Source organism: Dermacentor silvarum, chromosome 1, assembly GCF_013339745.2.
Source record: "Dermacentor silvarum isolate Dsil-2018 chromosome 1, BIME_Dsil_1.4, whole genome shotgun sequence".
Classification (NCBI taxonomy): Eukaryota; Metazoa; Arthropoda; class Arachnida; order Ixodida; family Ixodidae; genus Dermacentor; species Dermacentor silvarum.
This window is the reverse complement of record NC_051154.1, coordinates 29,813,408-29,840,693: the sequence shown is the minus strand read 5'-3', so window position 1 is coordinate 29,840,693 and position 27,286 is coordinate 29,813,408. Positions and strand designations below refer to the sequence as shown.

The window sequence follows — 27,286 nt, the reverse complement described above, 5'->3', positions numbered from 1 at the left end:
ACGATTTCCCTTTCGTACCGCCTTTTCCGTCTCCTTTCCAATGCAGGCACAATGGAAAGTGCACCCTCAGCCTGACGTGGAAAACAGTGCCATGCGGAACACGTTAATTGGTCGGCCATTGCGGCGCCTATATACGCTAACGAAGAAACGTCCGGCGCGGCGCACCAGATGCATGGCAATGAGCCGACGGTCGCGCGATGAGCTGTCGCATGCGACGTCGAGCGTGCCGCCGCGCGATACCCATAAAGTAGCCGAGCGCGTGTCTCGGCCGCTGGAACGGAGCCACCCGAAGCGCGTCCTCAGCCGGGTGACACAGGCGGCCTTGAGGAGAGCGGAAGGCAGCCCCTTGACGCCACTTTGGAGAGCTCGGCATCCCTCGTGATAAGGCCGCGCCCTCGCTCTGCGCTCCGCTTGTGAGCACCTTCGGAGTCGTGATCCGTCGCGGTTGCTGGCGGCGTGCACAGTGAGCCGGTGTCCACGCGCGATGCCAAAGTCGGTGCCAGCCCTCGCCCTGGCCGCAATGTTGGCCGTGGGCCACTGCTGGAGCGTCGGGACGGGCTATCGCGCCGATATGGGGATGCAGCTTGTCAACGGTAAGAGATCGGCCGAGCACGCCGTCCGGCCGGCGTGCGCGACCGAGACTTTTCCCAATATACGCGCCACACCACGCCGTCTGGCGTCCTTGAATCGGAGTAGTCGCGCGCTTTTCGCCACGGCGCCGGCGATATTGTTGGCCCTCTGACCGAATTGATAACGAGACAGGAAACGAGACGCGTTTGATTTATGCGCGCGCGGCCTTTGTTTGTACTTTTTCTTGAGTTTTACTCAAGAAAATGTGCATTGTTTATACTTTACTTCTTACTTTCCTTGCAGCCTACCTTTTTCTCCTAAGTGCTGCGTCGTCGTGGTAATTAATCCTTTAGGCCCAAATCCTTTTTGTTTTACATCTTGATCTGCCGTAAAATATCACAATTCTATCAGACAAACAAAATTTTCCTTCCTTTTAGAGAGGTCATACAGTTCTTTCTTTCGAGCAGCCATACTTTATTTTGCGCGAGTGAAATTCTCAGAAAGGAGTTTGTCTGTCTTTTTAGCGTTCCCCAATGCAATCAACTCTTTCCTTAAAATTCATTACTATCCTTTCCTCTACATCGGTGGCAACGTGCTCCTTGCCTACCAAGTCTCGAGACAGGCACGCACGCTCGTATACGTGGGTCCCGAGTTTTAGACGTGATCGCAAACAGTCCGTAAAACACAGATTATGCCGTCACCCATGCTAAGTATTTGAAATGCGTTACTATTTCTCTTAGCCATCAAATGACAGCGTATATTTTGTGGTATGTATAGGGGCGCGAAAAAAAAAATATCATTGAGTTTTTGCTGTTGAGTATCATTGGACATCATAGAGTCAAGGTGAAGAACAGCCGTTTAAACAACTCCTTTATTTTCTTGTGTATAGTTATAAGCACGGAGCGTTGCGGAGTATTGCGGCAGCAAGTAGTGTTCTTTATTCATACATTTCTCCGCTTAGCCCGAAGGCGTTACAGCAGGGAGGTTACAAGCTTGCAAAAAATACATCTTTATTCTCACTGCACACTTGCTCAGACGTCAGTCGATTACACTGAGCGATAGATTTTACAAAAAAAAAAAACGAATTTGCGTACCGGTTCGTCCTGGCCCTGTATTCCCTAATTTTGTATCTGTGGTCAGTCCGTCCAGATATATAATTTGGCTATTTTAAGTTACTTTTGCTTTCAATTCCAGTTTTGTTATTAAATAGTTGGTACAAGAGTTTTAACCGCAAACTTGCTCCTGGTGTTACGCTGAGCTTTAATTCGATGTGTGGTGAAAAAACAAACGCAAAAGTGAGGACGCTGCTTTACAAAGAACAAGCCATGGTAGTGTTGAGGGATTGTTGAGAGCGGTTCAAAAGCTAGTATGAAGCAGACAGAGCAGATGACACCTGTATTCCGCGCTGTTTAATTCCTCGCCTTGGTGAAACTGAAGGGGCTTTTTTGACAATGTTGAAATTAATTCAATTTTGCGAACGCAAAGCTAAAGTATGCGCTGTGTTCCTATGCTATTAAGAAAATTCTGAATTTAGCACGCCAGTTCAAGCGGCCAGTCCCAACAGAACCTCAATGAAGTTTCCGCATTGTGGCTGCCATTTATATAATACTGTTGCTTCTTACTCGTAGTGCGCCTTAAGCTATATATGTTTATCCGCAATTTCAGTATGCTTAAGAAAGGACCACTTGAAGTTATTCGTAGCGGGTCCCGCTAACATAAACGTTGAGTATGTTACCGAGCATTTCTTAATCTTTGAAACTAAGCAGACAGAAGCTTTCATATATTCAGTTGTTTAAAAGAGTTTGATGTTAATGTGCATTTCTGAGCAGCAACGTCATGTCGTCTGCTCCATGTGTGTACAGAGAATAAAACATCAACAAAAGGGCCTTCTTTGTGAACCTTTTTATTTACGCTGCACAGGCACTGCCACATTTGAGACGCTGAAATGGTAATAGAACCATTTACGGTACTTTGTGCCCAGCTATACGTGCTATTTTAATGCCGTTCAGGAACTCCGAACACGCTAATACGTTTCCTTTTCTTTTCGCACACTACCTCTAAATATTACGCGTTGGTAGTATAGACACGCGACTTTAGAATTCATAGCGCAAGAAAGCTTTTCTACGTTCTTTTCAATGTTGCCTGGAGTTGTGCGAGACTCTTTCAGTGCGTGCCGAGCACGTCTTGGGAGCACCCATTAAATTCCAAAGGCTGCGGTTGTGCAAACACCGAATCGCACCATTTTCCACGCCTACACACAAGCACTTATCCGGATCTCGCTCGTACATCACGTCGAATAGACGGCGCTCAGGTTTCAAGCTGGGGCGTTTCTCTCCGGCTCCGCATTGATTGCGTCTTCCCACGCCCGCGACGCGAACAGGTTCGTGCCTTTTCGAGAACATCACCATTCCAGCCGGCGAGAGCCTACGCCAGGAATCTCCCTGCCGGAGGGTCACCTGTATCGAGCACCACAAGGCAGTCTTCATTCAAGAGTAAGCGTCCACGATGGGAGCCGGTGGAGCGTGCGAGGCCCGTGTTCTCGTCCTCTGCTCTCCCACCTGCCCCCTCGCTCCTTCTCACTCACCATGTCTCATCCAATGGCACGGAGAAATCCCTTTGTTGCATCGTCTTCGCCGCGATGTCGCTTACGCAAAGCATTTTATACTTTTAAACGACTCAATGAAAGTTCGCCGTCTTACGCATGTGGCGGAGAGGATGAAAACGTAATACACGGTGCTGTCGGACTATTCACTGTATGTCCAACAAAGGAATAAGCTACGGGACATATTGAGAATATCTGGCATGCACCCGTTGTCCGTTCGCATTTGGATCGCTGTTTCTTTTCAGGGCTTGAATAGAAGGCGTTTATTGCCATGGGCAACCTTTTGGTGATCTCGGATAATCCTGGGTTCAAATGATTAGTGAATATTGTTTGTTTGTTAAGGAACTTGTAGTTTTTCATGGTGTTATAGTGCCGATGTGAGACTTCACTTTTTAATAAAAGTGGAATGGTGTAGCAGAAGCGTGTTGCTTCCAATGGTTTCACATAACAGCGCCAGTTTTAAACCTATCTACCTAGAAATCGCACTCGTTTTATGACCATCAGGGAGAGGCTAACGAGATGGAATTATATTTTCCACGTGGTGCTACGGAACGTATCGCCGTCTTCGCCTTGGTGACACTCCGAAACCCATATGAATCATTTTCATATAAGTCGCGTGAATAGTTAAGATTGGTGGGGGGCGGAAGCAGTGCAATTCAGCTTTCGGACGCTGATGGGATCCCTGGCAAGAACTTTTAATTTTTTCCCCTGTAAGGAGAATCCTTGGCATGGGCTCAGCCCAAGATAGGGACAGTGACTTTGTAAAGCAGTGCTACTCTCGCGTGAGGTCCCTATACCGTACTTATTTACAATATTGTTCGGCGCGCCTCTGAGGGTCTTGACAGCCCGAGAGAGGGAGTGTAATTAGCGTGCCAGTCTGCCTACATCCATAGCGGGTCTCACAGCTGATCAGCCAATAATAAACAATCTAGTTCAAGTAACTAATGATGGCGCATCCAGTCACCTTGACAAAAATATTTGGCAATAACAGCTTAGCCTTACGGGCTGGAGTCCCTCTGTCTTACCAGAGGAATGTACTGGAAAATCAAAATGTCTAATGAGAACATAGCATTGCGAGGGCTGTTGACTGGTGCCGACGCAATGTTGTCATTTCTGACGGGTATGAAATATCAACATGAAGAAATTAAAAGCTTGGATGAACGCCGGAAGACAGTTATGGCAGACGCTATAACTATTTCGCTCGAGTTCAAGTGTCGGCCTCGAGAGAGACAGTCGTTGTGCCCAAAGCACAGGGGTAGTATATCTAAACCGTCATCACTAAAACTATAGTCATCGCATTACAGCAGATAGCGGACTGTGGCAGAAAGTGCTGGCTATTGAGTGCAAGCAGGCTTTTATTTCTTAAATGTTGGCGAATAAGGGAAACCTCAGCACGGAGCCAACTCTTCGACCACAGGAGTTGTCTCTGACACGTTCCATTGCCTATACCTCCATGCATCTGTCTGTGACCTTTGTGTCTAAGATTTACGAAGATGTCAGCTCGACAAATCTTGACCTGGCTGGATCCAATGACCGTTGAATGAACGTACACTGTTGAGGGCACGTACTGGATACGAGCACAGTGAGCCCTTGTCAAGACGTTTACGGAGAATTGCTACCGAACTTCATTGGCGGTGCATCTGAAGATAGTTTGCGATCGGTTTACTGCCAATCTGCAGATGTTCTGCGCATTGTCCGCGGGCTGTTCGTAGACCATACCAAAATACCACGACTTTCGACATCGTAAGCCGTGAATTCGCGGGTGGCCTGCGAATGGGCTTTAGAAACCACTTGTAATGTTTTTTTTTTTTTTTTTTGCTTTTTATATAGTAGCCCGGAGCTAATGCGGTGGTGCCACCGCGCATAAGCCCCGCACGGCGCAATAAGTATGGCTATAGAATACCAAGTTTGCACTGCTTGTGCTTAATTTTATAATGTACAGATGCCGCTTTCGAAGCATTTCGGGGTTTTGACACCGCAGTTTAGGTATCCCCCCCCCCCCCCCCGCTTTTGTATGCCCTATTTTTTTTTTTTTTTTCTTAGCGAGTAGTGAGTTCGGTTAAGGACGTGCCTGGTCTGTCTGTTTTTGCAACAACCACTTTACAACCAGCAGATGGGTGGCTCCCACCAAGATGCCGTGAGCTCCCTCTCATGGCATCTAGGCGAAGAACAAAATCTGATTATAGACCACGTGACGCAAACGAACGCAATCTAATGTATCCATTTTACGACCACAATACATGAACCAAAGATGCACTAAATGCAATAGAGGCTGCAGTGCACTGGTGCAGTGGATTGTTCAGTGCGCTGAACAGATTTTAAAAAGCTACGCGGTGAAAGAAGAAACGCGACAAAATAACAGCTGCGTAGCCCCTATTCAGACAGGCCGGCGGCTGAATGTCTCGTTATCGTAGAGGAGGACATGTCACCGTAAACGCACCCTGTAAGGGCCGGAGTAATTACTTCACCCAACCACATTGGGTCCGTCGGCGATAGAAATTTTTTGAGTGAAGTTTCATAGAGGCATATCCAATCTATTGAATACTTTATCATTTCATATATATATATATATATATATATATATATAAAATCATGACGTATCAACAAATTCTATAAAGAGCTTTTATTTGTCAATGATGTATAGCTGTTTAACGTTGCTTAGGTCTCCCCGAATTTTCCTCTTTCCTTCCTTCTTTCTTTCTTTGTACTATCATTTAGGGTGGAGGTTTACTGCTTCCAACAACTCCCTCGCTTTCTCCACCTAATCGTTTCTATCACCTACAAACACGGAACGACAGAGCCGATATTTAGGGAGATTCCTGTTTCGTCATCGTTTTTTTGTGCGTGACGCGCCCAGACGTTTCATTGTATTATTCGATTTCCCGTCAAACACGGGCTTTGCGCAATCGTAATCTTTTCTAAGCGTAAAAATAAAAAAGAAAATATAGATAAAGTAAGGGGCTCACGACGGCGTCTACTCGCGCATGACATTGTTTCTCGCGAATACGCAAACGCGATCGGGCACGAAAGGGAGCCGGGGTAATAACATCCTGCAGTATGTGCGCGGCCAGACAAACCTGCGGTTTCTTGCACGGTGCAGCGTGCGTGCAGCACCGGCTGTCGATTTGCGTCGGCACTGAAGCAATTCCAGTTCCGAGTTCGACCGGCAGCAGCGCTCCGAAAGGATCTGCCGCCTTTTGACACGCGTCATTTGTTTTCTGCTCAAGTGGCAGTGTGCATCCTGGCGAAGTAGGTCGGTATAGGGTTGGGTTAAAAAGGAAGCTTTAGCTCGGTGGTTCCTATCTCAATACAAGGGAAAGGAGAAATCGTTTTTCTCGGCAACCACTGCACCAAATTTGATTAGGTTTATTGCATTTAACAGAAAAAGTTAAAATCTAGTGAACTCTGGTAGCGAATTTTCGATTTAGGCCGTCAATATTTTAATAAATATTGTTGAAAATCACAAATTCATAAAACGAAGCTATCTCGTCAGTGTAACTCAGCAATGAAAAATGGAATCACAATTCTGTTAATTACATCTAATAGTACGTCTAAGGCGGACAAAATTTATGTATTAGACTATGGCTCTCAAGTATACCACTCACATGTGAGTAGGACTTTTGCAAACCCCTTGTAAACAATGTAACAAATTGTGGGCGCTGTCAATGTGGGCACTGTCACGCAGTCTGCGAAGGCGTTCCTAGTTTTACACAGTGTCAACGTCCTAATCCTATGTTATACAGTGTACGGTCACAATTTGTCACAAAGTCCGGTATCTTTTAAAAAACGCAGCAGTGCCTTCATAGCGGCTCGCGCTGACGTTCCTGTAGGTCAGTTTCCAAGGATGTTGTTCTCCGTTATTGGGCGCTCGTCCAGTTCGTCTAGCGCTGGCTGGGAGGGCTGCTCTTTGTGGGTTGAAACGAGAGCACTCACAAAGAAGGTGCGCGATTGTTTCATTGCACCCGCAGAAGTCACAAAGTGGGCAATTAGCCATTCTGCGTACACATTTGAAAATGTTACTAAAAGCCATTGACGGACTAGAGGGGTGCAGTCACGTCGTGGAAGGTCGGACGGAATATACTGAAGATCAAGTAGGTAAAAACACGACGGACATGGAAGTAGACGCCAGACGAAGAAGTTTTAATGCGCTATATTCATGTGACTACCCACAACCTCATATGGATCTGTCGTAGACACGACGTCGTGTAAAGATCATTTTAGCAGCTGCTTCCAAGATTTCGAGATCGTTAGCCGTAAGTGAGCAGCCACAAAATATTAAGGGAGTTCTGCGCAACTTTCTTCGCAGGAGATGGTCTCGAGACTCGATACCAGTTGGAGTGCCTTCTTTTCTTCTGCTTTTTACATTTCCTTTTATAATCATCGTGACGACATGAATAATAATTCGGATGGGAGACAGCTGGGCAACATTAGCGGTGAGTGCGGCATTAATAGCTGTTCGTAAATGACGACCTTCTTCGAGAGACGTCATGACAGCCTGTTGGTGAACATTTTTTATGCCTAACGAGAAAGGGCATTTACAGTTGTTCGTTAGAAAAGAAACATTTGGTGTGTGGAAATCGATATCCAGACAAATACCACCCAAGGAGTACACAAGATTCCGCTTAAACTGTGGTCATGTGTACAATGTGCAAACGGGCCATTGTCTCACAGATAGGCTCATGAGCACTCGACTTCCTTGAGACGCACTGCACCGCATGTAACTTGGATGCCACTCGCCCGATCTTTAATAAATCGGCCGTCGTAGGCAACGAAAAAAGCGTGCATGAAAGAGAAATGCTGGAAATCTGCCGGACCAGGGAGCGAGGTCATGGATATCTGCGTCCACGCGTTTAATGAAAAAAAATGAAGTTGTTCATTTTTCCATCGACATTTATAGTGTCATGATTGTATATGTAATCGCTTAATGTAGAGTTGCGGGCAAAGTTCCTACACCGAATTGACGGCTGGGAATTCAGTGCTATCAATTAGCATTTGTTCGCAAGTACAAGAAATTGGAAAGCAGAAAACACGAAAGAAGTTATGTGGGATTGATGCAGTCTTCAAATATGAGTACGACATCGTATAGCATAATTGTGTGGGGCATTTGTAAGGTTAAAGCGCCACAACGTTTTTTTTTTTTTTTTTTTTTTTCATTCTTTTTTTTTTTCACCGTTTCTTTTTCCTTTTTCTTCTTTTTTTTTTTTTTTTTTTTTGTCACCGCACCGCACCGTGATTATATGGGACATGTAAATGCTCCTCCTGTTTAGTGAAATAAATCTCTTTTTTTTTTCTGGTGTGATGTAATACAATCTTACTTGCTTATTTCGCATGGATCGAGCTGCTCTATGCTCCGGTTATTCTAAATTCGTGGCATAATTTTTTTTTCTCACTGAATCTCTTAACTCTCACGAGTGAAGCTTCTGTTTCGAAACCTTTCTCTAGAAGAGATGGAGCAGACTGCGCAATCCATAGTCGCGGTCCTCGAGCTCGCATTTCAAGCTCAAGCACGCGGTGCAACCGAATCTCCTACTTTTCTTGCTCGGCAGACGGCAGTGATGGCTCGAGTTTCGTATCCACGTTTTTTGCCTGTACAAGGTCATCGACAGAAAGGTCATCCGCAGCGCCAAGCCCAACACTTTTGTGTTAAAACATGCCATAGATGGCTTGGTGTGAAATTAGCCAGGAGGTTTTTCTCTTTATTTTTAGTGACACTGAATCGGGGCGTGAAATTTGCAGTCGTGGTAGTGATCCAACGTTTTCGCTAGGCAGGATGCCAAACAGGGCTCTTTAATGACGCCATTTTCACATATTCTAGTTCAGCTTTGAAGTAACAATTAAAGAGTTCCCGGGCACGTAAAGAATAAAGTAAGTGCAGTTAGAGCAACGGAGATTGATCGACGAAATAAATAATTAAGTTACCTTTACGAGACATGACTGGCATCGTGCAAAACATATTGACAGCGTGAAACAGCCACTGAAATTAAATGCTTTATTCTACCCCACTTTTATCGTGTTCTGCTAAATGGGCAAGCGTTCTTTTATCTTGCGCTATAAAGTCTCCATCGTTTTGCTCTGTTACTCTTGAATCCATTTCGAAAACCACTCATGTTCCCTGGCACAGCCTGATAAAAAATGCGGGCGGTTCCCGCTGTCGCAACGAGCATAACGCAAACTGCGCGCGACGGAAGTCATTACGGTGCGAAAGGGTGGCTTCGCGCGAAGCCCCGACATTCGCGAAGCGAAGCCCCGGACCTTCCGCACGGAGGAAAAGTTTCGGTAGACTTATTAACTATGGGGCTATCATAGCGTCTCGGTCACAGAAAGCTGCTCGCACACGCAGTCGTCCCACGCCCGAGAAAATCGTTAGCAGTTTGAGCTGGTCGCCGCCGGGTTTCGCGCGTCGCAGTGGTGAGACCCGGCCAAATGAGCAAGACGAAGCTGAAGTAATCGCAAGGCGACCGCGCCTCCATGAAAATAACATCGTTAAGGTCAAGGCAGGTTCAGGCTTCATTCCAAGAAAGCGCTTTGATGTGCGCGTGGCAGACGAAACCTACGAGGATATTAAGGAACATTAATATAAAGGTATACGCTCGTGAGCGATTTTATGAAGGCATTAATACTGCTTGTTTACAATTAGCGGAACATCATATTTCCTCATATTCTTTTCCAGCCTGTGGCAACAATCTTTCGCTGATCTACGGGAGTTTAAGGAGGAATGGAATGGTTCCAACTGCCGATAGCCTACGCGATATTCTTCGACAACACGCATCACATTTACACCACGAAGTCTTGAATAAAGTTAGCAAAAGTGAGTACCATGAGCATTTATTAATAAAAAGAACATACAACACTTAAGCCTCTAAATCTTAATGAGGCCACCGAGGCACCTTACAATTTAGGGGTTGATCATAGCAACAGCACACACTCTATGAAAAAAGACTATACATATATAGATCGCTATTGCAAAATCCACATAGAGATGTGAAGAAGAAGAACAAGTAAACGTTTATTGATCAAAAGCATTTTGGTGGAATGATCGGAGCCCCTTTAGTCCAGGGCCCCACTGGCCTCGGCCGCCCGCTTGACCTGTTCTATGAAGGACTGTTGTCCCATCAGGTCTGAGCTGGTTAGCTGTGCCTCCCATTGCTCCATTGTGTGGTGTGTTTTATCAAACGGGTGTGATTCACAATCCCATGTAATGTGTTGTAGTGTTGGTATGCCGCCGCACCACGGACAGTCGACCCTGTAGCGAGTAGGGAACATGGCATTCTGTAATTTAAGGTGTGAAGTTTTGTGGTTATTATTAGCTCGGCTTCATTTTTTCCATGGTGACTCTCTATCCAGTGGCTAGATTATACTATATGCACTAACACACGTCGATTTCGGTTTGTCACTGGGCGACGATTTAGGATCGGTACCAAAACTAACGCTACTAATTTTGGTACCGAATTCAGGGCCTCCCGCTGTGCTCCAACCGTCAGTCCTTTCTATCCCGCTTATCCGTGATTATGTCGGATACACCATTTCTCTGTGTTTTGCATAGGCTTCCAATAAAGCGATGTTTATTTTTAGCACAAAATAAGAGAATGCGTGTATTTGTTAGTTTTAAAAAATAAATTGTGGATTGTGGTATTGCGGCATGGCTTCCCATGCAAGATATCAAAAAAGGGCCTATATTTGTCGACAAAAATCCTCTAGATGGTTGGCACAAGGCACGCTCTTGCACGCGTTCTTATCGCCATAATCGCGGCATTACAGCGAGAACCACTGAAGTAGGACGAGCAGGGGAGCATAACGAGCTTTACTGTCAAATCTATTGTTATACAAATATACAAAAAACATAAACATTGTGAAAAGAGAAAGGGTGAATGAGATGCGAAAGGCATCGAGGTTCACCGGAACATCTAGTTTGCTACCTTGCAATGTCGAAGCAGAATGATTTAAAAGAAAAGCCGAGAAAAGAAAAACACACGCACGCACGCACGCATAGATACATAATAAAGAACGCGACGGTGTCAAAATATTTAAATTTGGTCGCTTTACCGGAGGAACTTCGGTACCGCTTTCGTCGCCTTCTGGTGTGAGGACCGCATAAGCGGGCATTTCAAGATCGCCGCCTGCTCAGAAAGCGACAGGTCGTCGAGGCGAGCGACTCTCTGGATGCGGTAGCGAGGACAATGACAGAGTACGTGTTCCATGGTTTCCTGGCTGCCGCAATCGCCACAGGCAGCACTGTCAGCCATTCCGATGCGCAAGCAAAAATATCCGTACATGACCTGATGCAGCAAACAGGAGTCGGCAATGAACAGTTGTCTCGTGTCGAGGCAGCCTAGATACCGGGTACTGTGCGTACAATACATACGGTTTAATTGTTGTTTATGTAACTTGACTTGCATACTTTGACTGTTAATCGGAGTTTCCATTTCTTGATTATATTTCTGACTTTGTAGATAAGACATTTTTCTATACTTGCACTGTTACTTCGGCTCACTTTGTATTTTGCTTGAATTGATTGTTTTGCCTGTCCTTATATTTTTTACCTATTTCTACGTTCGATTAGTTGTCCATTTTCTTGCTTTTTTTTCGGCTCCTTCTTAATTTTCTTCTATCAGTTATGTATACAGGGTCACGGCACGCTCGCCCGACCTTGGGACCCTTTTCTGCATATTGTAGTCATGTAATAATATTTTGATAAACTCAAATAAACTTGAAACATGAATCTGAAAGAAGGGTTCAGGTGATGCAGACAGATGGGATGAAACCTGGCGTATTCCTCATGGATCGTGTGACAAGATCCGGCAGCATGCAAAGCTTTGTTTTTGCACCTGTTCTTGACAGCGGAATCGGCTCCATGCATGCCATCTTCGTGAGAACTCTCAACAGCGTCATTGGCATGTTCGTTGCCCGCGAGGCCACAATGGTCTTGAAGCCACTAGCAAATGACGTTGTGTCCTTTCTCCGCAAGTTAATGATATTGCTCTCTTAATTAGAGCACTATAGTTGGTGTTGTGGTCCACATAGTGTAGAACGGTAGCACGTATAGGTTGTCTTCTTTAACTGCACCAACATTTTCAAAATTGCCTGCAGCAAATAGCACAATTCTAACTCTTCATCTAAATTAATCGTTGATGCGGCCAAAACTTCAATGAGAAATCAAATTTCTTAAATGAATAATTAACACAGCTATGCTAATTAATATTTTAATTAAATTAACTGCGACATATATTTCAATCTACGAATTGTAGCTGGTAAGTTTGCAAGGCATATCGACTTGGAACGAATTCTGAGGATGGCACTGAGTTCGAGATATGCGCCGTCAAAGTTGCGGTAAAAATGCACTGTTGTTCCACTTCTTACAGAAAACGCGATTTCAGGCAGGAAGCAAAAAGTAACTGGAACGCCAGTGCATTTCGTCGGACACATTGAAAATTAATATCTTGAAACTGGTAGAGCTACCAGTCGTCTCAAACATCTCGGTGAGGGCTTTTAGCAATTGGCGAGATCAACATATTTTGTGAATCCCTCAATTAACGCGCGTATATATAATTTGCCTACTTGATGACACACAACGTCTCCTGAATTTGTGCAGCAATGTTTTCAGACTTCTAGGTCTCATAATATCGGTGCAAACGCTTTCTTCAGCGCACGTGTTTTGCGTGCAGGCTTTTTCCCGGTGAGAAAAACGATTGCAGTAACATTCACAAAAAAAAAAAAAAAAAAAATCCGCTCCCTTAACGCTTGAAGAGAAAGGCCATTACTAAGTTATGCCCTGAAACAACTTTCTGGATGCTATATAATAACACTGAACCACGACACTGCCGTCATTCGACGCTTCGCAAAAGGTTCCAATACACAAGCTTGCACATGTATAGGAGGTTATTTCAGAAGAGAAGTAAAGAGCTTAACCGGCGTACGGCATTGAGTCTTCTTGGCCGTTCACGTGCTTCTTGCTAGTCCACTGCGGTACTAGCAACAATGTGTCCCACTAGCACCACCACGCGTCCGAGGACGGAAGGAAGTCTTGGCCGCGTTATTCGGCCTGACGCTGTGACTCCACTTCCTGTCCCTTGGTCTGCTGTGCTGGCCTGATTTTTTATTTGTCAAGGGGGGGGGGGGGGGGGGGGTGCGGTGCAGAAAAGGACTGGGTTTATCCAGGAGCAAGTGGTACTCCGGACGAATCCGCGGCGGAGGTGAAGCAAGAAGCTTCAAGCACTCCGCCGCACGTCAGAAAGGGTAAGGAAAAGACCCATTCCGTAACAGCCAGCTGCAGAGGATGCTCGATTGGCTGCTGCATAGTAAGCTCAGTGAGATTTGATCGCTGCATAGCGAGCTCAGTGAGCATCCCCATAGAATGCATGCAGAGAGAGGGGCCCAAGCTCTGCTTTATGCAGATGTACAGACGCATGTTTTGATGGTGTCTTTTCTGTGCTGCAACGTAGTGAAGAAGTTGCGACGAAGTTAACTTTTTCTCGCGAGAGCACGTGCAGTGAGGCCGCCGATCATCGAGCGAGGCACGTGCTTGACACGCGCGCTTACGGCCGTTAAGGTGCTTCCTCTGGTGGTGGTGGTAACAACTTTATTTCGTCAAGAGAAAGGATTTCATCAATTTATTTAGGCTATAGAGCACGCTCGCTCAGGCCAACCTCTCTGCCTTCCTTCAAATAAATTATCTCTCTAGTGCGGTTCCAGGGTGCCTGAGGTGGCCGTCTGATCAGGCGCTCCGGTGCCGTATGTTATGGTCGTGAGGTCCTGTTTTTCGGCGATTTCCAATGCCCAGCTGACGGCCTGCAGTTGAACCACCGGGTACACGAGCTGGACACCGCATCCTCCCACTCTTCCTCGTTGGAGAGTTGCCATTCTCTCTTCGGTTTTAGACCGTTGCATTCGAATAAAATGTGCTTTAGGTCTGCCTTTGCGGCCCCGCAGAGCTTACATTCGGGGGTGTAAACCCCTGGGTCGGCCGTGGATTATATATAGGGTTTGGGAACGTGTTAGTTTGTAGCTTCCGCCAGGCTACTTCTTCAAGTTTATTAAGGCTCTTGTCCGGCGGTGGGAGCGTCCTTCTGTTGTTTCTATAATATAATGCAATTTCGTGGTAGCTGGTCAAGGTCTCTCTGGCCGACCTCAGCACCGGCTCGCATATACTCCGGTGGACGAAACCTCAGGCTAAGTTGTGGGCCGCCTCGTTCACAGGATGCGACGTGTGGGCTGGAACCCATATGATTTGAATGGGTCTGGCGTTCAAATTTTGTCGTTTTAGGATTTTGTTTAGCGTGTTTGTGAACTCTTCCTTTTGCAAAGTTTCGAACGGCTGTCTAAAGTCACTAAACATCGTGTCCGCTTCCGTGCTTATAATGGCTAGGGCGACGGCCGTTCCTCTGCCTGGTGTGCCTTTGCACTCTATAAAAACCCTACTTTTACGTTGGTCTTGCCCAAGGAGTAAGAAAAGCTTTTATTTAGAAGCATATGAAGATGGAACGAAAGCGTCCCTTGGTGGGGGCCACTGGTGGTCCGGCGGCCAGAAGTCCTGGGATCCTGGCTGCGGTCTGTGCCCCCTGCGTGATTCAGACTTGCACGTCAGGATCCGAGCTGAGCAGCGTGTCGTCCCACTGCAAAGGAGTAGCGATTTGAAAGCCCTGGTGATTGCAATTTAGGGGCATGGGAGGGCAACCATTTATAAAATATTTATTGCTTAAAATTTATAAATTTAAAATTTATACTACTAATTGCTAATTTGTTAAATATTTTTAAACCTCCTTGGTCTTGTCGAAACAACGTACTGATTATGCCGCAGGGACTTTTAGGCGCCATCTGTGATGAAAATTAACAGGAAGCTTTATCTCAGGCTAAACTCCGATTTCTTTATTCAAGTATGCGCAAAATTGCGAAATGCTTTGATGAAACTACCGCTGATGCGATTTAAATGAAATCTGTTGCATTCTAGTGCGAAACGTAAACTCCAGCAACCTTATGATACAGAATCTTGATTTAAGACCTCAACATGTTTTGAAAAAATTTCCAAAAAATTACAACTATCAGAGAGAGAGAAAGGGGAAAGGCACAGAGGTTAACCAGATGCGAGATTCCGGTTTGCTACTCTGTAATTGGGTGGAAGAAATAGGAGTTGGAAATAGGGAAAAGAAAGAGAGGAAAAAAAAGAACAGAGGCGTTCACACAGGCCGGTGGGTCTCAAAAAGCGCAGTGCGCGCGCACACACACACGCGCGCTTACACACATACACACACACTCACACATATATATATATATATATATATATATATATATATATATAGAGAGAGAGAGAGAGAGAGAGAGAGAAAGAAGCACGAAGTTTACCAACCCATAACAGTGCGCCAAAAACAGATATCGCAGTTCTGTACACTCAATCTGTTAGAGCATGTCATATGGACTGATGTAATAAATTAATCTACACATTACGTGACATTGTTAGAATGTTTAAGAAAGGTTTGGGACAGTCTTATTAACAAATTAGAGGTATAATTCAGAGCGGTGAGAAATTCCGCATTATTCCAGAAGGTATTTATTTATTTATTTATTTATTTATTTATTTATTTATTTATTTATTTATTTATTTATTTATTTATTTATTTATTTATTTATTTATTTATTCGTTCATTTATACCTCACAGGCCCCGAAGAGCATTTCGTGAGGGTGCGTATCTATAGAAATACAGTACAGAAATAATAAGCTAGAGTAACAGTACAACAGACGCGGTAAAAAGCAAATACACAAAAGGAATACAAAGTTGAGAAAAACAACATATTAACACGGAGAATAAAAAACAAAACAAACGCGAAAATCGCAAAAAGTGATAACCAAGTACAAGTGAAACAATAGTACAGAATACAACATTTAGAACAACTGAAAACAGCAATTAGGTCAAAACTAAAGCGATAAATGCTGGCAGAGGTGTTCTTTGAGCTCTCCAGGGCGAGAAAAAGAGGTTAAGTTGTTAGGAAGATCATACCCGAGTTTAAGGGCTTTAGGTAATGCAGATGAATTGAATGACTGAGTTTTGCGGTATATGCGGTTAAATCACAGATGATTATGTAAGCGCCGTGAAGATCGAGGAGGAGATTCCAGAGGCAAAAATGAAGTGCGGGTGTGAACATAGTTATGAAATAACCACGAAAATAAATTTTCGAGTATCTGTATGTCATTAAGATTCTTTAGCTGAGAGGCCCTTGCGAGACTGTCCTAAACAGTTGACATTCTAAATAAATAACCTGCATCCTAGAGTTTCTAGTTTCTAGCGCTGGCTTTTAAATGCAACCAAACCTTATCAAGATCAGTGCAGTGGTTGCTGAGAAAAACTATTTCCCCATTCCCATATATGTATATAAGGTGGGAACGTGGGTGAGTTGGTAATTCAAAGTAAACTTGCAAAACGAAGTTACAGAAAGGACATAAGCGAGGAAACGGGTAAAACAAACACGGCGCTATTCCGAGGTAGAAGACTGCGGCACCACAAAGAACGAACAACTCTGATCCCTTGCGCAAGCGCACTGACCATGTTCACTACAAAACGATCAATTGTGCCTGCATACAATCTTGTTTTCTTCCCGGTATATATCCTTGTTAACCTTTCAAGAAACGCCTGTTGGAAGTAGAGCGGTGTTCGTTTTACCTATTTCGTCCCCTATATAAGGGCCCAGTCTGTAACGCGCTTTTACAAGTTTACTTTCTCCTAATGCGAGGCATTCCTCACCTCATGCCAGGCCCTTTGCGGTATGTACTACCGAGCAAAAAGTTTACGGACCAAGGGATCTGACAGAAACCTGAATATCTACGCAGCCCCAAAACGCAGCCTGGTGTTCCCATTTCTATCCTCTACTGGTATATGCGAACAGCATTGTGATGTACGGTCTTACTCGATACTTTTAAAGGCTGCTCGGATATTTAGCGTTTTCTGAGATCCCGTGGTCTGTAAACTTTTTTGGTCGACTTCTGACACCGTGTCGAGCGAGCGAATGACGCAGCAGCGAACTCTCCCGGGCGGGCAAGTGCCCAACACTATTTATTGAGCCCTTATATAGCTGTGGATGCTGTGCTGCCATCTAGCGGTATTGCCGTACCCTAGAGATAGTACGTTGTCGTCTCGTCTTGTTTCGAGCGTTCTTCAATAAAAAAGAAAATCGTTTGGTCTTCGAACCAGGGTCTCCCAGCACAACCGCCCGTTGCAATCTGGACGGCCCCGCTCCATCCATTAGACCACAGACGCACGCATACTTTCCTTGTGCCAACGCCAACTAACGCCTTGAAACGATTGGTGCATGCGTCACGTCGCATATCCACGATTTGCTTAAAAAAGGGAAAGCAAGTGCTTACGCGCCAGTTTCCATTAAGCCACATACGCAGGAATGGAACACGCGAATAACTGTCAACCTTACAACTGTCCTTGGCGTGCATCATGTCGCATAGCAACCTGTAGATTATAAAAACGGCAATGTGCCAGTTTCGTTTTCTTTCTGGATGCTATATAATAACACTGAACCTCGACACTTCCGTCATTCGACGCTTCGCAAAAGGTTCCAATACACAAGCTTGCACATGTATAGGAGGTTATTTCAGAAGAGAAGTAAAGAGCTTAACCGGCGTACGGCATTGAGTCTTCTTGGCCGTTCACGTGCTTCTTGCTAGTCCACTGCGGTACTAGCAACAATGTGTCCCACTAGCACCACCACGCGTCCGAGGACGGAAGGAAGTCTTCTTCGCCGCGTTATTCGGCCTGACGCTGTGACTCCACTTCCTGTCCCTTGGTCTGCTATGCTGGCCTGATTTTTTATTTTTCAAGGGGGGGGGGGGGGGGGGCGGTGCAGAAAAGGACTGGGTTTATCCAGGAGCAAGTGGTACTCCGGACGAATCCGCGGCGGAGGTGAAGCAAGAAGCTTCAAGCACTCCGCCGCACGTCAGAAAGGGTAAGGAAAAGACCCATTCCGTAACAGCCAGCTGCAGAGGATGCTCGATTGGCTGCTGCATAGTGAGCTCAGTGAGATTTGATCGCTGCATAGCGAGCTCAGTGAGATTTGATCGCTGCATAGCGAGCTCAGTGAGCATCCCCATAGAATGCATGCAGAGAGAGGGGCCCAAGCTCTGCTTTATGCAGATGTACAGACGCATGTTTTGATGGTGTCTTTTCTGTGCTGCAACGTAGTGAAGAAGTTGCGACGAAGTTAACTTTTTCTCGCGAGAGCACGTGCAGTGAGGCCGCCGATCATCGAGCGAGGCACGTGCTTGACACGCGCGCTTACAGCCGTTAAGGTGCTTCCTCTGGTGGTGGTGGTAACAACTTTATTTCGTCAAGAGAAAGGATTTCATCAATTTATTTAGGCTATAGAGCACGCTCGCTCAGGCCAACCTCTCTGCCTTCCTTCAAATAAATTATCTCTCTAGTGCGGTTCCAGGGTGCCTGAGGTGGCCGTCTGATCAGGCGCTCCGGTGCCGTATGTTATGGTCGTGAGGTCCTGTTTTTCGGCGATTTCCAATGCCCAGCTGACGGCCTGCAGTTGAACCACCGGGTACACGAGCTGGACACCGCATCCTCCCACTCTTCCTCGTTGGAGAGTTGCCATTCTCTCTTCGGTTTTAGACCGTTGCATTCGAATAAAATGTGCTTTAGGTCTGCCTTTGCGGCCCCGCAGAGCTTACATTCGGGGGTGTAAACCCCTGGGTCGGCCGTGGATTATATATAGGGTTTGGGAACGTGTTAGTTTGTAGCTTCCGCCAGGCTACTTCTTCAAGTTTATTAAGGCTCTTGTCCGGCGGTGGGAGCGTCCTTCTGTTGTTTCTATAATATAATGCAATTTCGTGGTAGCTGGTCAAGGTCTCTCTGGCCGACCTCAGCACCGGCTCGCATATACTCCGGTGGACGAAACCTCAGGCTAAGTTGTGGGCCGCCTCGTTCACAGGATGCGACGTGTGGGCTGGAACCCATATGATTTGAATGGGTCTGGCGTTCAAATTTTGTCGTTTTAGGATTTGTTTAGCGTGTTTGTGAACTCTTCCTTTTGCAAAGTTTCGAACGGCTGTCTAAAGTCACTAAACATCGTGTCCGCTTCCGTGCTTATAATGGCTAGGGCGACGGCCGTTCCTCTGCCTGGTGTGCCTTTGCACTCTATAAAAACACTACTTTTACGTTGGTCTTGCCCAAGGAGTAAGAAAAGCTTTTATTTAGAAGCATATGAAGATGGAACGAAAGCGTCCCTTGGTGGGGGGCCACTGGTGGTCCGGCGGCCAGAAGTCCTGGGATCCTGGCGGCGGTCTCTGCCCGCTGCGTGATTCAGACTTGCACGTCAGGATCCGAGCTGAGCAGCGTGTCGTCCCACTGCAAAGGAGTAGCGATTTGAAAGCCCTGGTGATTGCAATTTAGGGGCATGGGAGGGCAACCATTTATAAAATATTTATTGCTTAAAATTTATAAATTTAAAATTTATACTACTAATTGCTAATTTGTTAAATATTTTTAAACCTCCTTGGTCTTGTCGAAACAACGTACTGATTATGCCGCAGGGACTTTTAGGCGCCATCTGTGATGAAAATTAACAGGAAGCTTTATCTCAAGCTAAACTCCGATTTCTTTATTCAAGTATACGTAAAATTGCGAAATGCATTTATAAAACAACCGCTGATGTGATTTAAATGAAATCTGTTGCATTCTAGTGCGAAACGTAAACTCCAGCAACCTTATGATACAGAATCTTGATTTAAGACCTCAACATGTTTTGAAAAAATTACCAAAAAATTACAACCATCAGAGAGAGAGAGAGAAAGGGGAAAGGCACAGAGGTTAACCAGATGCGAGATTCCGGTTTGCTACTCTGTAATTGGGTGGAAGAAATAGGAGTTGGAAATAGGGAAAAGAAAGAACAGAGGAGTTCACACAGGCCGGTGGGTCTCAAAAAGCGCAGTTTATACACACACACACACACACACACACACACACACACACACACACACACACACACACACACACACACACACACACACAAGCAAACAAACAAACAAACAAACAAACACACACACACACACACACACACAAACAAACAAACACACACACACACACACACACACACACACACAAACAAACAAACAAACACACACACACACACACACACATATATATATATATATATATATATATATATATAGAGAGAGAGAGAGAGAGAGAGAGAGAGAGAAAGAAGCACGAAGTTTACCAACCCGTAACAGTGCGCCAAAAAAGATATCGCAGTTCTGTAAACTCAATCTGTTAGAGCATTTCATATGAACTGATGCAATAAATTAATCTACACATTACTCGACATTGTTGGAATGTTTAAGAAAGGTTTGGGACAGTCTTAATAACAAATTAGAGGTATAATTCAGAGCGGTCAGAAATTCCGCATTATTCCAGAAGGTATTTATTTATTTATTTATTTATTTATTTATTTATTTATTTATTTATTTATTTATTTATTTATTTATTTATTTATTTATTTATTTATTCGTTCATTTATACCTCACAGGCCCCGAAGAGCATTGGGTGAGGGTGCATATCTATAGAAATACAGTACAGAAATAATAAGCTAGAGTAACAGTACAACAGACGCGGTACAAAGCAAATACACAAAAGGAATACAAAGTTGAGAAAAACAACATATTAACACGGAGAATAAAAAACAAAACAAACGCGAAAATCGCAAAAAGTGATAACCAAGTACAAGTGAAACAATAGTACAGAATACAACATTTAGAACAACTGAAAACAGCAATTATATAGGGCAAAACTAAAGCGATAAATGCTGGCAGAGGTGTTCTTTGAACTCTCCAGGGCGAGAAAAAGAGGTTAAGTTGTTAGGAAGATCATACCCGAGTTTAAGGGCTTTAGGTAATGCAGATGAATTGAATGACTGAGTTTTGCCGTATATGCGGTTGAATCACAGATGATTATGTAAGCGCCGTGAAGATCGAGGAGGTGATTCCAGAGGCAAAAATGAAGTGCGGGTGTGAACATAGTTATGAAATAAACACGAACATAAATTTTCGAGTATCTGTATGTCATTAAGATTCTTTAGCTGAGAGGCCCTGGCGAGACTGTCCTAAACAGTTGACATTCTAAATAAATAACCTGCATCCTAGAGTTTCTAGTTTCTAGCGCTGGCTTTTAAATGCAACCAAACCTTATCAAGATCAGTGCAGTGGTTGCTGAGAAAAACTATTTCCCCATTCCCATATATGTATATAAGGTGGGAACGTGGGTGAGTTGGTAATTCAAAGTAAACTTGCAAAACGAAGTTACAGAAAGGACATAAGCGAGGAAACGGGTAAAACAAACACGGCGCTATTCCGAGGTAGAAGACTGCGGCACCACAAAGAACGAACAACTCTGATCCCTTGCGCAAGCGCACTGACCATGTTCACTACAAAACGATCAATTGTGCCTGCATACAATCTTGTTTTCTTCCCGGTATATATCCTTGTTAACCTTTCAAGAAACGCCTGTTGGAAGTAGAGCGGTGTTCGTTTTACCTATTTCGTCCCCTATATAAGGGCCCAGTCTGTAACGCGCTTTTACAAGTTTACTTTCTCCTAATGCGAGGCATTCCTCGCCTCATACCAGGCCCTTTGCGGTATGTACTACCGAGCAAAAAGTTTACGGACCAAGGGATCTGACAGAAACCTGAATATCTACGCAGCCCCAAAACGCAGCCTGGTGTTCCCATTTCTATCCTCTACTGGTATATGCGAACAGCATTGTGATGTACGGTCTTACTCGATACTTTTAAAGGCTGCTCGGATATTTAGCGTTTTCTGAGATCCCGTGGTCTGTAAACTTTTTTGGTCGACTTCTGACACCGTGTCGAGCGAGCGAATGACGCAGCAGCGAACTCTCCCGGGCGGGCAAGTGCCCAACACTATTTATTGAGCCCTTATATAGCTGTGGATGCTGTGCTGCCATCTAGCGGTATTGCCGTACCCTAGAGATAGTACGTTGTCGTCTCGTCTTGTTTCGAGCGTTCTTCAATAAAAAAGAAAATCGTTTGGTCTTCGAACCAGGGTCTCCCAGCACAACCGCCCGTTGCAATCTGGACGGCCCCGCTCCATCCATTAGACCACAGACGCACGCATACTTTCCTTGTGCCAACGCCTAATAACGCCTTGAAACGATTGGTGCATGCGTCACGTCGCATATCCACGATTTGCTTAAAAAGGGAAATCAAGTGCTTACGCGCCAGTTTCCATTAAGCCACATACGCAGGAATGGAACACGCGAATAACTGTCAACCTTACAACTGTCCTTGGCGTGCATCACGTCGCATAGCAACCTGTAGATTATAAAAACGGCAATGTGCCAGTGTCACACATGCTTCGCAGGTTCAGCAGGCGACCTGTGACATCGCCACGGTCATCATTATCCCTAGACCAGGGGCGCCATGCTCTAAACAAATGACAAGAACACAGCTCTTTCTTTCTTTCTTTCTTTCTTTCTTTCTTCTTTCTTTCTTTCTTTCTTTCTTTCTTTCTTTCTTTCTTTCTTTCTTTCTTTCTGTCTCGCTGGGGCAGACAGCGCTTTGCGACCCTATGTACCGCCTTCGATTGACCCAGGTTGTAATGGAACAGGTAGTAACGTTTATCACCGGAGAACAAAAAATCAGTGATACCAGTGCTGTCGCCCTGTTACTACTATACGGGGGAGCCGAAAAAAAAAACGGACTGGCTTCATGGGGCTTTTCGTAATTGTATTGCGGTGTTCTCCCGCTAAGTGGGAGAACACCGTGTAGGTGGGCCCTTCACAAGTCAGCACCCAAGCCGACCTCACCGTAAGGTGTCTTGCGGGTTTGTGGTGACAGTTTCCCCCACTGTTATCGCGCTACTCTTGTGAAATCGTGACGTTTGTTGGTACCAGACAGTGAAACTCCCCGTTCTTTTGGTTCCTTCTTGGAAAAACAAGCAAATAAACACTTGAAATGTTTCAAACGACATTTGTGGAGGAGGCACTGAGTCGTACACGAGATTTTGAGTGGTTTCAGCTGTTCCAAGAGCAGAAATGAGCTCTAAGAACATACTCATTTCGGAGGATCTTGAACCGGTCGTACCTACGAGATTGACTAAAAGGTTCAACAAAACATACAACAAAAAAGAAAGCGACAGTCATCACTAAACAGCCAACAAGATTTCAGAAACCGCTGTCATGCGTTGAAGCTCTTGTGAGGGGATTTGTAATGTGGAAATTAGGCTTCAGACAGGTTGCCGCGATGTTTGTTCCCCGCCTGCTCACAAAGAACCAGAAACGAACAAAGATAATTTGTTTTATTTTGTGCCAGGATTTAAAAAATCACATCCAAATTGACCCAGACCTTTTTTCGGAGATCAAATGGATTGCGAAAGCTGGTGCTATGGACATGACCTCGATACCGAGCCAACTTCGAGTCATTTGAAGACTGCTTCACCAAAACTGAAAAAAAAAATGCGACAAGTGCAGTCGTATCATTTTTTCATTGCAGTCCTATCAAACATCATTTTTTTTTACTGCGATATCAATTATATGGACACTCAAAGCGGATTTCTGCCGTCGGCGTCGCCGCGGTCATCGCCGTCACCGTGAGGTTCCATATAAAGTCCAAGGGCGATAAAATCGTCGCCGCGCGCCCTAGGCTGTATGTGCGAGTGAAAGCCCACGAGGGACGCAGGCTTTCACGGAGAGCGAAGGCACGGCGGAGATACTTGAAGAAAAAAACAGCGCAATAGAGACGAGGACGAAAAGAAGACAGGTACAACAGACAGGCGCTAACTTCCAACTAAAATTTTATTTGAAGAAACGAGGGTTATATACATGAAAATGTGTATAACCCTTTCCGGAGTTGGCACTACGGCGTGGGGGACTCCGGAAATTTCGGCCACCTGGGGTTCTTTAACGTGCACCTAAATCTAATTACACGGGTGTTTTCGCATTTCGCCCCCATCGAAGTGTGGCCGCCGGGGCTGGGATTCGATCCCGCGACCTCGTGCTCAGCAGCCCAAATCCATAGCCACAGAGCACCCACGGTGGCTCTGAGGAGGTTTAACATAAACGGTATTATGCGCTGTCGGTGTTTTGTTTGATGACATTTGTTTGTGGGCTGTCATTATCAAAATTCCAAGCAATAACTTTGTAAAGAATGCAAGAAAAGGTATGATCAACTTTAGTGATAGAAGACCCTTAGTGCCATATAGAATATATATATATATATATATATATATATATATATATATATATATATATACGACAATTTTCGCTCACGGGACGCCAACACCGGCTACGGCGCCGATGCCGACACGACATCGTGCGACATCGTGGCTATCGCGTTAAAATGAGAGCGAGCACAAATGAAAAGGAAGCGGCCACTTGAGTATTGCCAAAGGAAAATCATAATAAACATCCTTAGCTGTCTTACCGTGTTCTTGCTTTGCGCTGTTTTAACCAGAAAGGGGATGTGTAGCGTCTTCGAGTGAACGAATCTGTGCTTGTGGCAAATCGGCGAATGGTTGAATTCACCCCCCCCCCCCTTTTTTTTTTCCGTTCATTAAAAAATCATTCTTTGCAAGGTTTTGTTGGTACATTCCTCATAGTTGCACTCGTGTTCTAAGACGATATTTCTATGATATGCGTCACGTTAGACAACTAAATCGCATTAAACTTCTCTTTATAAGCGGTTAGCGTAAAATATAAGCGTTTGTTCTATGAGCCCGCGTTATAAGTTTGTAGTGTTCATCCTGATATGGTTAAATGAAGACAGTATACGACAATATTCAAGTTTGCTCCATTTAATGTTAACGCTCTCTCTCCCCCAGGTGCACAACGTATTACTGCCCGTCAGCGAACTGCCGCATGGAGTCCAAGGAGGGGCTCTATCCCACCTGCTGCCCAATGCCTGTTTATGTCGAAAACTGAGTGCCTACTTCAGTACTGGTGCGAAAGTCATCGACATTGGCGTCACAATACAGCAATGCAGCTACAGGAGCAGCACGTTATTCATCTCTCGTGACAGTAATCGCAAACGGCAGTTGCCATTGATCTTCCCGATGTCGCTTTCATCATTTTTTTTTCTCAGTTAATGCATACAGTATCTGTTAGTGCCCTACGCCAACGTTCAGTTTCACATAAAAACGGGTTAAGCGTATCACCAGCAAAAGGGGCACAGATCTGATGTCATGTTGCTTTTTTTTCGGGTTTTTCTTTTCCTTTCCTGATTTGATGTTTCTAGTTAAACCCGTCTGAAATCAAATGATGACGGTGCTTGTTCCAAATATTCATTTGTGGCCTATTAAAAACTTCATTTTCTAAATATTATTAGTACTCCAGTCTATGTTCAACGTTGATAGAAAATAAATGAAAAGCTATCTTATAAAGACGAACGTTCTTTTTCTTTTTTTTCTTTTTCTGCTGTAAGCTGAACTTCTCACGCAGCAGGGACCGCTCCTTATTCGAAAAACTGCTTTTAACAACGCGAATTAATTATTATCTAGCAGCTCTCAAATAACGTGCCTTATCTTCCACACTTCACTATGGTCGCCACCGTAAAAGCACTTATATAATCGCGCACAGCGGGCTGCACACTGTCAGAGCCTCGTGAGAACGCAGAACCCTTTTTCTCGCCGCAGCGCCATCGACGCGATCGATGCCGAGCTAAGCAGTGCGAGTACACAAAAGAATTTAGCTTTGTTTTTACGTCCCTGACTTTCGCGAAAAATTCGGCTCCACAAAACGCTGCGTTCGCATCGACCTGGCTCATGCTTTTACGGACGCTCTGGTCATTTATATATTTTCTTTCTTCCGCGCGATCGGTATAGCCTTTTTTTTTTTTTTTGTATCGATCAGTCTCACCGCGGCATCTTTTTGTGCTTTCCTGTTCGTCCGCAAAACCAACGCTCGCAATAAACAAGGTTCGTGTACATGCCGAGTGCTGAAGGTCCCGCACCGCCCACACGCAATGTTCAATGTAGAACGCTAGTGCCTCTGTGGCACGCCACGCGTGCCCGTGAAGTGTGTCCCAAGGGCGAGCATCCATCGACGCAGCAGCCTCCAGCAACGACCAAAACTGCCTGCACATTATTTTTTTTTCCAGACTGACTCCCAGAACACAGCGCAAGGAAAAACATAGGATCCCGATAAGACGCGCGTACGGGGCATTCTAACGTTGAGTTTCCCAACGCTTGCGTTTCTGTACACTCTGTGTGTTACATATATTGTCTCGAGTAAACTGAACAATAGCTACCTTAGGGAGCGCACACAAAACACAACAGGGAAGCTCTTGCACACAGTTATATGGTGCACCTATAAGATCCTAGAACAAGGACTTCACGCTACATCTTATAAAGGCGGGGCGAAATACTTATTGTCACGGACAGCCCAATCGAGTGCATGCAGGGACTGGCAGAAATCGGTGCTTGAAGCTGAAAGGTACATGTGGAGCACTTGCATCTCTTAGCAAACGGTTCACGGAGTTAATACCTGGAGTAATGACATGCAGTCATGCTTGAAAACTGCAACGCGTTGAGAGGAGGTAGACGATGCAATGCAAAAAAAAAAAAAAAAACATCACGAGCTTTTACCTTTTCCTTCGTCTCTTTCTTTTTTTTATTATTATTATCGTTGACATAATATAATAGGAGAGGTTGGCGCCTTTAGGTCGCCCCGACAGTACTCCTCGGCGCTTGACAAACAAAATGAAGTCACGAAATGCGGCGAAAAACACGAAATAAAGTCATACAGCACGAACATAAAGTTCTGCACATGAGTCGAGGAAACCACAGAAAATGAGCATATATAGTTGCATAGGGAAATACAAGTATATATAATTGTCTGAGAACACACACAAAAGCACAGTTTTGCAGACGGATGCACGAAACGTAAGTACACATACATAACGTAAGGCATAACTACTTGACAGCATAACAAGCTGAGACTTACATCACACGTGCATAACAGAGTGCAATAAATTTAATATAAACCTAAGATATTGGTATTCTCTAAACAATTTTTTAAAACTTTTAAAGCGGCGAGCGCTTTTCTCGGAATACCTGCTGTTGGCCATGGTCCAAATATTTTTTTTTCAGGATGAGTTGCCGTTGAT

The 27,286-nt window shown here is 44.8% G+C and overlaps 1 protein-coding gene across 1 annotated transcript; it reads left to right on the top strand.

Moving 5' to 3' along the window:
• The first annotated feature begins 189 nt into the window (after nt 1-189).
• Nucleotides 190-26,115, top strand: LOC119459045 (uncharacterized). The gene is made up of 3 exons (XM_037720891.2): nt 190-593; nt 2,951-3,062; nt 25,005-26,115. The coding sequence occupies exons 1-3, from the start codon at nt 485-487 to the stop codon at nt 25,102-25,104; spliced, it is 321 nt and encodes a 106-aa protein (XP_037576819.1). The 5' UTR covers nt 190-484; the 3' UTR covers nt 25,105-26,115.
• Nucleotides 26,116-27,286: the final 1,171 nt, after the last annotated feature.

Excerpts from the sequence above, each read along its gene's own strand:
- LOC119459045 (XM_037720891.2), top strand. The coding sequence starts at position 485 with ATGCCAAAGTCGGTGCCAGCCCTCGCCCTGGCCGCAATGTTGGCCGTG. Across the intron at positions 594-2,950 it reads GGGGATGCAGCTTGTCAACG|GTTCGTGCCTTTTCGAGAAC; the intron begins GTAAGAGATCGG and ends CGACGCGAACAG. Across the intron at positions 3,063-25,004 it reads AAGGCAGTCTTCATTCAAGA|GTGCACAACGTATTACTGCC; the intron begins GTAAGCGTCCAC and ends TCTCTCCCCCAG.